The following is a 12,998-nucleotide window of genomic DNA, read 5'->3' as shown; positions in this document are numbered from 1 at the left end:
AGTAAGGAGGGCCACTGGAAGCATTATAAATCATCCACATTAGACCCACATCATTGGCAGTACTTGGGTTTTTAGCCTCATTACTGACTTCAGAAACACAATTTGACAAAAAAAAAAGTACTACATAGTTTCCTCAGTTATCACAGAGAACAAAGAGTGAACAATCTGCTGATGGAGGCTGGAAGGTATGGCTGAAAACCCTTGGGAAATTTCCAGGAATTTTCTGGGTCATGCTCAAGAATTTTTGGTAACACTGTATAATTTCCATCATTAATGAACAGTACATTTATAGTTAAACTTAAGTTAATTGTTATTTCACTGTTGCTAAACAATGAATTTTTCTATAAACCATTTATTTGGCAATTGCAACTATAATTGCTCCATATAATGTTTGTATAAGCACTGCACAGTATTTATTAACCCATTTACATTAACCCAAGTACTATAAATATCAATTGTAACTTTACAATGAATAATTGTAAATGGTTTATACAGCATTTCATTGATGGTTTACAGTGAAATAACAATAAACTAAAGTTTAATCAGTGATAAATGTACCATTTGTTATAAAGGATTTTTGTTTCGGAGCAGTGTTTTGGGGAAATGAAGCTGATCCTGCTGTCCCCGGTCATGTCAAAAGCCAACAAAAAAATTGTAACACACTTAAACAAAACATTGTCTGCAGGTTGATTGATGGCCTTTGTTCTTTAAAAAAAAATGTGGTAGACAGACTGAAAGAGAGACATTTTTGTTTTTTCAAAATGGTTGCATCTCTGTGAAATAGAACCACCTCACCGTGGCGAACTGTAGCTGCCCCAATCCCTCATCCTCGACCCCGGGGTCTTTTGGGACCAACCAGCAGCCGACAAACCAGAGATGAGCTCTGCTACAGCTGGTTTCTCTTTAGGAGGATGAGACTGAGGCCGGTAGCCACGGGATGGGGATGGGCCGAGGGATAAAGAGAGAGAAAAGCTAGCAGGGAGCTTCTGGAAAGCAGTAACCTTTCCGATGATGAGTGCTTTTCCCATTACTGCTCTGACACCGGATCCGGAGAGATGATTTAATGGCGGCATTTTGTTTTTGCTGACTTCACCCTTTTTCCCCCCTATTAAAACAGAAAACACAAGAGCTGGGACTGGGGCTGTGTGGGAAGTGTGGCCAAGCAGCTAAAATCTATTACTCTTCAGCTTCTTCCCCCGTCTCTTTATCCAACTGATTCTGCCACAGTGTGGGTGCGCTCAAATGCTTCCTGAGGTACACGCTCTCCTCCTTAACCGCTTTCTGTCTTATCATCTTTAAACCGCACTGTGTTGCCTCCTAGCCCATTTTTTCATCATTACATACCGAACATAAGCTGTAGAGCCCTGTGGGTGCCTTATATCTTAATTGATTACCTCGTCACATACTTGTTTTTAATGGAGTTGCAGTGTGCTACAAGCTGTTTGGAATTTTACGTAGCGAGGGTGGCGCTTGAGTAGACTTGAGATTCTGGCTGGGACAGATTCTCCAAAGCTCCAGTTTGTCCTGCAGAGGTGAGCACAGAAACCTGCTCCTGAAATCAGCTCTTCTCCGTGGTTGCACCCAGTTCACTGGGGCCCCCTGCTGGAAAAAAGAGAAACTTCAGACTCATACAAAGCACCAGGTGAGGGGTGTAGAGATCACTCCCCCAACCCTTCCATCCCGGCTGTGAATGAGTTGTGTCTAGATGAGCTAATAAAGGCAGCCGCTCTGACTTGGCCTTCTCCATAGGTGCGACTTCAGCAGTCTATTCATTACTTCCCCGTCTTGTAAAACAATGGGTCTTTTATAATGATGCAGTGACCCAACAGTAAATCAAAAAAAAGTTGGAGGTTCACGAAGTCCAATAATCCAGTCCTTTCTATGGAAAGACACCAGCACACTTTGTCATGGATGAGAGTCAATGGCTGAGCGCTTTGTGTCATATTGATTTCTGTCACCTGGCCACTCCCAAGATAATTGCATTGCCCACTTGTGATAAATTCACTGCCTTGTTTCAGTCACTTGGGCTCAGACACCAGGGCTGCTGAAAAGAAAAGAAGTTTTTGAGCCTACAACCCCACTGTCAATACATAGACCCAAGACTGTGGATACAAAGCAGCTGAGAAGCAACAAGCATCAATAACACCCCCTCCCCCCGGGTTCTGTGTCTCATCATTAAAGTTTTTTAGCTCAGCGCTTCATTTCTGTGTTTGATTTTTGTCACAGTTTTTGTCGTCTGGTTTGGTTTTGATAAGGAAATATGACATGGGAGCTGATGCCTTTCAAGAGAGTTGCTTCTCAAGGGGTTTAGTCACAGAGAAACTCATCAAAATGGACAAAATGATAATGCTCTTAACAAGTTCCTCACATTTGACCGATATTTTAACACCTAAAGCAGGACTATAACACAATTGTTAAGCGGATTTTAAAACAACAAAAACTTGCACCTTCTTAAAATAATTGTTTAAAATCCAGTATCGATCTGGCTCAAGACGTTATCACCTGTGGTCAAACATCTCTGAAGGCTAAACTGTTTTTTTTTTATTGCCTGTCCTTGGAGACAGGGTTGAGATGTGATAATCCTGCAAATGGGGGGTAAAGGTACAGACTTTGAGACTGTCCTTAACAGACATTTATGGTCTCGCACTCAGTTGAACAGCGAAATAGTTTGAAAATGAACTCCCTTGCACCTGGCCCATCACGACTGGAAGTGGCCAGATTGATTTTTGGACTCTTATTTTCAAGTTTCAAAAGCTTGGCGCAAGTCGATTCAGCTGTTTACAATCCAACAAGCACTTCCTTTAAAACATACTGAGACTTGGTCTGATGTGAGCAGTACTTTATTTTTAACCATTTTGCCAACGTCTGTCTCCACTCAGCTTGTGCTCCTGTTTCACTGATTTTTACCACTTACCACTGCTGTATCTCATAGCTGTCATGGTCAGGGTTTCTACTGCCTTTTTGAGGGTGTGACTATTTTGGTCACACATGCACTGAAAAATCTGCCAAGTGCAGCTAAACATTTTCATTAGTTGTGATTTATATGAAAACAAAAAATAAAATAAATGAAGAAAAACATGTATTGCCACCCCTTTTCCTGTTTACAGTCATTCAATTGTTAAGGAATTAAGTGAAAAAATATTGCTGGGTGCACCTAAAGTATAATATGTGCTGGTGCACCTACCTAGTGCAACCAATCTGAAAAATTTATATGTAACCCTCGCAGGAGTTGAGTAGACTTGATTTAATTGCTATTGTGTTGGTATCTTTATAGTGTTATGTACAGAACACAGCATGGTTCGTGCTGCCCTACTGCCCTGACAATTACACACTGATAATAATAATGAATATAGAAATTAGGTTGTTTATCATACATAATTTGTAAACTTTATTCATATAAAAGTGTGTCCGTATATAGGGTCAATAGGGTTATTCTGTCAGACATGTAAACGAAAACCTTAAGCATTAAAGTGAAACTCTTGCCAACATGCAACTTTTTTTATGAATGTATATGAGTCAAACCTTTGTGTAAAAGCATAATTATGACAAAAGAGGCACTTTTAAGATTTACCGTATTTTGGTTATCGGGTCAAACTTATTTTAAATGGGAGTGCTAGGGGCAAATTAGCGATAGCATCAAAATCGCTATTTTTGAAACACTAAGAAGGCTCGACACAACATGAAATTTTGCACATAGTATCACCAGGGTCCCTACACATGAACACAAGCACTGAGAACATTGTTTGTGTACACTAAAAACTACAGAGGGAACACAATGGGCATTTTCTTTGTCTAATGCTACGTTTTACTTGTGATCACTCGGTTTGGTCTTGTGCCCCAGTTTACAACATACTGTAATGGTCTGCCTCACAAACTGGTTGTGTACTATTGTTAATCCATCAGTGTTTTCATGCAATCACTAGTAGGACCAGCATGCTTGTTGCATGACAACATTGCAGCTTCTTTCAGCAAACTGATCACAACATGTCACATGACACACGGGCCATGGAGTGACACATTAAGATATATAAGCGACTCAGTTTATTGTAGCATCATGATGTCATCAGTGTGATTTCATTAAGTTGTGGTGATAAGTCACTGAATATTTCTGCAGGCCTTTTCTGCATGTGGATGAATAGCCGCAATTTGCAGATCCTCAAGTAACATCTCTTTGACTTTATGAGACCATGACAGAACTGTGACAGCGATTTTGAGGAGGTGGATGAGATCAAATGAAGCCAGCTTAGAACTGTGGACCATCATCCCCGCTTGGTGAGGACTGGTCCCAAGGGTGACACTGGAGGGGAAATTAGAACTTCACACAGAGATTAAACGCAAGATGAAAGTGGACACAAATACCAAACCGAGAGCAACACGTGTAGCAGACAAAAGCAATCAATCATGTCCCCTCCACCACCACTCACCTCCAATAAGATTACATCAATCAATAAGCTCTCTTATGAGTGATTGGATTTTGTCTGCTTCCAAAGTACAAGGGGAGGGAGGGGTGCTGCTCAATTTTCCCAATGATTAAAGCAGGGCCAAATTGCTTTGATAACATCAAGGACCTTGCTATGGCTGGGTGTGTAAGGGCAGTCGTGGGAGCAGATAGGCTGCTGGTAGCAGATGGCTCAGAGACTGAAGAGAATGAAGACTGGCTACATTACGTATATCGGCCAGTGAGGGCCTAAGTTCACCATCCTCCAAGGGCCCAGCGCTGTCGATATTTAACTTCTATGGATCAAAAACCAGCTCCGAGCATCTGGTCTGTTAACCCGCTGGCTAAAACCACAGACTGTAGGAAAATATGTGTCTGCGATGTCACCCTGGATTTTCTGAGTAATACGATGATTGACGTTGCGGTTGTCTTCCCGATTTGGGCAAGATGCGTACTAGATGAAAGTATTAATCTGAGGCGCCCGCAGGCTTTATAGAGCTGTATAGTGGGTTTGTAAACTGCCAGTTTGTCAGTTTATGGACAGAGAAATGTATACACCATCAACACCTGTGGTATTAATTAACATGGAACTGGTATAATAACAGTCATTGTAGGTCTCACCTTCCCTTCTAAAGTCAGCAATGTCAAGATGTTTTGCGACTGGTCAACGCAAGCTATCGTGCCAAAGTTCCACAAAATTGATTGCTACATGAAAGCTTCCTGTGTATGTATTTTGACTCTGTTCCAATTCATCTGATTACAATGAAAAGAATCTGGTCAGCTCTCTTTGTGAATGTGTTGAACTGTCCATTTAAACTCTCCATTTTGCTGAAAAGGGATAAAGTTCAACTCACCTGCCATGGATAAATGAAGATTAAAAAGCACATTATCACACACACGCACAGAAAACCCTGCATCAGTGAGCACTGCTTAAATTCAAAGATCTTCCCCACGATACACAACAATCATTACAAAAGGTTCATTAAGGTAAAGTAATTAGGGCATCGTGTGTGCAGTCGTCACAGTCTTGCCAAATAAAAAGAGCCCTCCTGTGAGTTTGGAAGGTCTTCAAGAGTCTCCAGCCGAGAAGCTGAAGAGTTTGCTCCTTCCTTTTTGCCTTAGTTGGAGATTCATGTGAAATCAATTGGCAGTTTGTGTGCAACAAAAGGAGTGTGCTCATTAGTGGAGCACACACACTTTGGTCATTTGTCTTCTATTCACTAGGTGGCCAGAGGGCACTTTAAATTCACATCGTTTCCTAGGCAGATATGCCTGCTCATCCCATCCAAGAGTGTGAGTGTGTGTGTGTGTGTGTGTGTGTGTGTGTGTGCGTGTGTGTGCGTGTGTGTGCGTATGCGTGTGCATGCGTGTGTGTGTGCACGAGTGCAAGCGTGCACGTGTGTGTGTGAGAAAGAGAGAGAGAGAGAAGGAGAGAAAGAAATAAAGAGAAAGAGATCCACCTGTCTTGGCATATTTGTGCTAATGTGCAGCAGCTGTTGGCTTATGCCCCTACAACTCATAAGATGCCAATTATCTATGCCAATTAAATTTCTACCCTGATTTGAGTAAATCTACCATGCTTAATGTGTAAACACTACAGGTACATTATGAGACCTATTTCACAGCTTTTCCTAATCCAGTGCTAGAAGGCTACCTTCCATAACGTTGTGCTTCCTGTTATTTGGCCCGTCTCACTCTAAATGAGGTCCCCCCCCCCCGCCGTGTTCTACTGGTTGCATATGGGTCCAAGATAACTGCTGACATCTGGGATCACTGTGAGATTGTCTGTCAATCGCAGGGGTTGGAAACGGAAAGCACAGGTCAGCCAATATATGTATGTATGTATATATATGTATATATATATATATATATATATATATATATATATATATATATATATGTATATATATATATATATGTATATATGTATATATGTATATATATATGTGTGTGTATATATATATATATGTGTGTGTGTGTGTGTGTGTGTGTGTGTGTGCGCGCATATTCTTTTTCTGTTTAGTGATCCTGGAGAAAGACAGTAAACTGTTCAGTGTGTCTTCCCCAGGTTGTCCAACACTGTGTGTTGGCGGGTCAGGTCCAAGTCAGCATTTTTATTTGATGACTTGTGAATGAGACTCAGCTATCAACTATCTCTCTCCAGAATTACAAAGCTTTAACGGGGTGGTCTGGTGGTTATTTAACACTACCATGAATTACATGTACTGTATATAATCACAGAGGAAAAAATTCAAATGTGGCTCATTATTGTACATTAAATTAAGTCATCACAAAAAAGGTCATATTATGCGTTTGCATTACAGTTATAATGTCTTAAAATATAATGACAAACTCTTTAATCCTCAAAAGAATACTGAAATGAACATATTGGCTCATATATTGTCAAATCTAAGCACTGTAGAAATCCATCATTCATCATTGCTTAAAACCAGAGTGACACGCAGAAGAGCCCATGCAGGTTCTCCGCCAAGGCTGAAACTCTTTAATTCATTTGAGCCTAATCCAATATCGAACTCAATAGCCCTGTATCACACTAAGTTTTAAAACAGCTGTAATTTAAGCACACCAGACTTAGGGTCTGCATCAAACTGTATTCACTCATAGATACCAGCCACCTTAATGCATCTGATTTTTAGTCTCACGCTGTCAGACCGTGGTGCATCAGACTGTTTGATGGGCAGCGGCAAGACGAAAGAAAGATTCCTCACAGTTACTATTCTCATGGATGTAACGTTTTGAATGAATTGAACAAGAAGAAGCAGAATGACTGTCTTCAGGCTCTCAACTCCTTCGTGTTCAGACAGGAGGTGTTCTCAGCTCTTCCTGTGGAATGTCAGCCTCTCTTCACATTTCACCTCAGTCAGTGCCTGAGGCACAGCTGCCATCTAACTTATTGCCGTTGTCTGTGGAGACATTAGATCTGATACCATCAAAATGCTGAATTCCTTTCAGCCCACGTGTCCAGCACAAAGCTGGCTTCATTGTTGATATTCTTCCTGAAATCCGGGCATGAAAAACCAGAACAGTCCCAACAAAATGAAACGGAATCAGTGTGGAGGAGCAGTGATAATCCTCTGATTCCATTATATGTATGCTCTCCATTTTATTGACTAAGGCTGTTGTCAGTATTAGGTGACTATTGCACAAAGAGAGCAGACTTTTCTTTTTAAACATTTATGAGGCTGACTGCCCTTCAACAAGCCCCCTGCCTGGTAAACACACACACACACACACACACACACACACAGTCCACAATTAGAGCCAATTATGTCCTAATCAATGAAGGAGATTCACATTCTCCAATGAAAATCTGATAACAGCTTAACAGCCAGGGAGGTCAACCTGAACCCTCTCTATTCGTCTCCATTACTGGGGGAAGGAAAGCATGAGCGGTTTGAGGACAGGGAGAGAAATACGCCAAGACAATAATGACAAGTGTATCTATCTTACTGACCAGTGCAGGTGATGTTAAAGTCACTCCTCTAAAAATAAGAGTGGGCATGCACTGCAGAGAAGATAAAAATAAATTCTCACAAATAAATTAACCAAGAAACTTGATTTATATTTCCTTATTTTTCTTATCTGAAGCTTCGTTCAGCTGTTTTAAAGATACAGTATGTAGTAATTCTGTATTAAAGCTGGGGATGGTAATTCTGCTCAGAAGCATTTTTTTATCATGTTTGTATGAAATCTCTTAACATCCAGACAGCAATCAAATGTTGTGCACTTACACTATCACAATTATTTACTATGTTCAAACCCAGATTAATCCACAAGTGTACTCAGTGTAACGGTGCATTTCATTTGGCCCCCCACCACTGCATTTATTTCCCCTCAACCTCCAGTCAGCAGTCAGTACATACAAAACATATTAACACCCGACAGCGGATGTCACCTCTGCGGATCACTGCTGCAGTCAGGTTGGTTTACGGTTCAAAAATGTATTGCAAACTCACAGCCCAGATAAAAGACAAGACATTTAATAGAAAAAAAAAATTCCATCCAAAATCACAATAAAAGATTATAGTTTAGTTTGAAAATGATATACATCATGTCTCACAAAGGGACAGCTGTACCAGTGTCACTACCACTGGGATTGGTAGCATGTAGTGCTAAACCTTGTGTTTGATTAAACAAGGTGATTTGATTGTAAGAAACATCAAGTCGTCAAATGAATGTGTACATGAGGTATCTTAAAACAGCTTTGAAATGACTCCCCCAGCAACAATCATCTCACTTGCATTATTTCATCTGGGTCTCTAAAGTAAAGCTTTATCAGCCAACTTGAATACAGTTGTCCATCTCCCTCGTCTTCCGTCTCATCATAATACCTTTTTTCTTTGCAAAGTAGCTCTCCAAAGACGTTTGTTTTCCACTAATCTCAGCTAGCTTGAGGGCTTATTTTTCAGGTCATACCGTGACTTGAAACACGTATGTGTCAAGCGCGACAAGAGGAACAGTACGAGTATGATCGTCAAAATAACAGAAATAAATTATTGTATTTATTCTTTCTCTGCAGTCTGGTACCAAACGACCGACAGACCAGTATCAGTCCATGGCCTGGTGGTTGGGGACCACTACTGTATATCATGTACCTCACCATACACAGAACATATAGTAGGGGGCTGCTGACACCAGTGCTACCTAGACCAAGGATCGCAACATCTCCTACATACATAATATGATACAAAAAAGACTTGTTCAGTTCTGAACCACTTGCATTATTAACTACTGTGATTCCTTACTCATTTCAAAACTCATATCTGCTTTAAACTGGATAGATTAGCTGCCTGTTTGCTGGTTTATTTCTGCAGTTGCTAAACCAGATTGTTGATTGTGTCGTCAATCTGTTCATTTGTTCAACCATCATTTTATTATGCGAGCGATGGCAGTTATTTTCACCCATACAAAAAAGATGGCATCTAGGCTTCTCCATCAGTGTTTTTCAAATTCAATAAATAGAGGTATATCTTCAATCAAAACTACCTCTACCTATAAGGCTATTTTCTTTATGTTTTTTCCAGTGTGTGTCCTGTATTGTCTGACCCCTGTTACCTCACCCGAGGACAGAGTCAGTCCAGCTTGAGGGGAACTGACAGCCATTTATCTGACACTAACAAGGCCTGAATTTATCTGCCCGCTGATATGAACCATTGGACAGTCAATGGCTGTATATGGTCAAGGGAGCAGAGTGATTAGAGGGATGTTGGAATGCATTAACAGGGCCTCATGACTGACAACAAGCTGGCTTGTCATCATCCATCATAGCTCCTGAGCGGGCCTCATCATTGTGGGAAGACAGACAATTTATTTATGTGAGAAGTAACACATGCCCTTCCTGACTGTGTCTCAGGTGTGACGAGTGCCAGCTCTGCTATCACTTTGGGTGTCTGGACCCCCCGTTGAAGAAATCCCCAAAGCAGACGGGATATGGCTGGATCTGCCAGGAGTGTGACACATCCTCCTCCAAGGTGAGTGTGCATTGTGTGTGTGTGCATGAAAGCAACAAAGTGGGGGTGGGGGGGCTTAGTTGGGGTGGGTTTGACCTGCTTTGACATATTCCATCATGAGAGCATTTTGCTAAGACATCAATGAGGCATTTTTAATGACTTGTGTACTTATTAGTTGAATTTCTTAATTACAAAAAAAGACCATATTTAAATTTAGTTTATTTCTGCTCTAATTGGTAATTGCTAATTGGGGTGGTAGCTAGGCAGATGGCACTCACGGTTTATTATTCTAAGATGGACATCTGCATTAAATATTGTTGTAAAACCATAGACTCATTTAGCTATAAGTACAGGTATTGACATCAATAAAACCAACTGAATCAGTATCAGTGTTGGATTTAATTTGAATGTAACTGCCAACAATGGTGGCTTTGCAGTGATTTTCGCCCGTGGTTGGTTGGTACTTCTACAGTTCCTTTAAACAAATGGGAATTATTGTTATATCTTAATCTTAATGACAACTGGGAACATGACATGATCTTGTTTTCTCTTGGATGCCCATAAAAACAGTCTGAAAGATATAACCTGATCAAGGCTTTACAAGTTTCAGAAGAATGTACAAAGTGCTGAGGTCACAGATAGAGCAACCCAAGTTGTGGCAGCCTGGTCTAGTGCTTTCACCTAAACAGGACTCCTGAAAGAAAGACTGCTAATGCTAAGTAGACACTTTATTTTTGTGATGTAACACAGAGCAGAGAGGCTTGACAAGAATTCTGCAGTAATGTGCATAATGTCTTCAGTGCTACCAATAACAAGCTAGTCTAACAAGCCGATAACTGTGGATGTAAAGGGTGCAAGTCTGAAAATATTCCACATGACTTTTAAAATGTTTTCTGAATATGTACATCCATGAAACTGATTGATACACCCTAAGGGTACACACAATATGTTCTGTTGAAGAACACTGACTACAGGCCTGACTATGTTAGATTACAGGAAGAGTTCACTAGGAGTTTTCTTGCGTAAACTAGCACAATTATTGTTTTGTTCTTTCTGTTCGCTTGTTTATATTTGTTTATATTGCAGTAAAGGTTAACATTTGGCCGCCTCTCAACCTAACTGATAAATGTATCCCCATTTCTAGTTCTCTAGAATCTAGCAGTATGTCTGCTTAGCTCTATCAGTGCAGAAAATGAGGGATGATCGATGCAGCTGAAGAGGGGGCGCATTATAAAAGCAGTGGTGAAAATGCTGAATCGCAGAAATCTAACTTTCAGTCATCAACAAAAAACAAAAGGTTAAAGCTCTCTTATATTGTTAAGTGGTCCTGATATAAATCTAAATTCTATCGTTTGTTTTCCTATAGTGTGTTTTCACTTCAAATTGTGTGTACTGTAAGTGTACAAATATAAACGCTTGGTGCCATAGTAAGTCACATATTTAACTGTTTACCTACCCTACCTCAAGCTAACCTGATGTTGTATTTGATCTTTTTGGCATAACTGACCTCCAGTTTTCAAGCTGAATATGAGCAGTAGCCTGGGCGGCCATCAGAGCATCAGACATGAACATCTGTCGTCATATATAAAAAGAGTTAGGGTTAATCCCAGACCATTAGGTTTCCACTGTTATGTCTAAATTGAGAAAAAAACAAGCACTGAATTTCAGGGCATGTTTGATGGATTTTTATCTTGAGTCTCCGTTAATGTTTAGAATTGACTCCATTCAGTCACTAAATTATGTTAAAAATCACTTTATTGGACATTTGTAGCATCTGATTCTGGTTCCAGTCAACAGTGTTCCTTGCAACAGCATTTCTTTTTTCCAAAAGATCAAGTAATTCTGTCCTTAAGAATAATAAAAAAGAAACATTGTGTTAAATCCCATTTGCCCAGTGTGTACAAGGAAATAACATGTTCACACTGATCTGGGCAGTGCCTCTCTGTTGTCGTCATATACTGAATTGAGATCCAAAACAGATACAGAATCAATACATTACCTTCCAATTCATGCCAAGCCTATCAAAACTGTCCCCATGCCTGTTACAAGTCAGAAATGCCAGAAACGTTTTCTGATTTGTCACCCCCACCGCTAGCGTATAGTTTAATTTTGGCTACTAAATCTACTTAAGTCCACTGAAAGAACTTGGTATCAGATTTGTGGCTGATACAACTACTGGACTACATTACATAAAGTTCCTTTGACCCTTGCTTCTAAAATAGAACAGACCTTATTCTCAGCATCACAAGATGTTAATTGTAAGGGGAATCTTGTGTGTGTTTGAATAGCTTGCCAATGCTGCTTTTTGCTGGTGTGGGCATTATCAAGTCCAAAATTCACTGTTGAATTCAAACCTGTTCCACACTGTATTTTCCCCGTTACTCATTTCACTGTCGTACAGTACACGTGTACCCGCATGTATCCATCCATACGTATGTACTTTTATTCTGCAAATGTTCAACGGTAAAGACAAACAGCGAGGATTTAGTCAGTCTCTGTGGTTTTTCACTTGCAACCCTGTGTGTCATCTCCCCGTGTTCTGCCATTTCTTACACTTGCGCATATCAGCCCCTCTAGAGTATCTTGTCCCTATGAAGTTGCTCCCATCCTCCTCCTCCCTCCCACTTGTTAACATCAAATAGGAAAACCTCTGGGCTTCGGCTCTCTGTGCCCCAGAGCAGGGCGACATTTATCTGGTGACAGGAGAATAACATTGGCAGCACTGATGTGACAAATGAGTATGAACATTTTTCTCTCCATTCCTTCTTCGAGCAAAGATCACTTGTGTTCAGTAACTGGGAGGCTGTTCAAAGCCTTGGTTACAACAATCTGTTTATGTGGTACTTCATAAAGTACCTCATGGATATACATGAGTGCTCCAAGGTTTCCGATTCTGAAGCATTTTTGACTATTCGATCTGAGTTAATCTGCCATATTGAAGAGGCATGTTTAAGCAACAAATGGATGAAAGAAACTAACACGTGTATGCCATTTACAATATTGCAGGGTCTACATTTTAAGAGGCAGTTAAGAATGTGACATTTTTTAAAAAGCATGGTGTACAGACCTCTTAAGGCGCAAGGTGCTCA

General features: G+C 40.4%; 1 protein-coding gene across 2 annotated transcripts in view; it reads left to right on the top strand.

Annotated features, from left to right (window-relative positions):
- The window catches only part of phf14 (PHD finger protein 14), an 84,044-nt gene that overhangs the window by 54,370 nt on the left and 16,676 nt on the right, over positions 1-12,998 (top strand). For both annotated transcript variants that reach the window (XM_037092654.1, XM_037092653.1), the window contains exon 17: positions 9,813-9,930. In XM_037092654.1, coding sequence (XP_036948549.1) covers positions 9,813-9,930 — 118 coding nt within the window. The remainder of the gene's footprint in view (positions 1-9,812; positions 9,931-12,998) is intronic.

This window comes from Acanthopagrus latus, chromosome 3 (assembly GCF_904848185.1).
Source record: "Acanthopagrus latus isolate v.2019 chromosome 3, fAcaLat1.1, whole genome shotgun sequence".
Classification (NCBI taxonomy): domain Eukaryota; kingdom Metazoa; phylum Chordata; class Actinopteri; order Spariformes; family Sparidae; genus Acanthopagrus; species Acanthopagrus latus.
The sequence above is the reverse complement of the archived record's forward strand: the minus strand, read 5'-3'. Positions and strand labels throughout refer to the sequence as shown.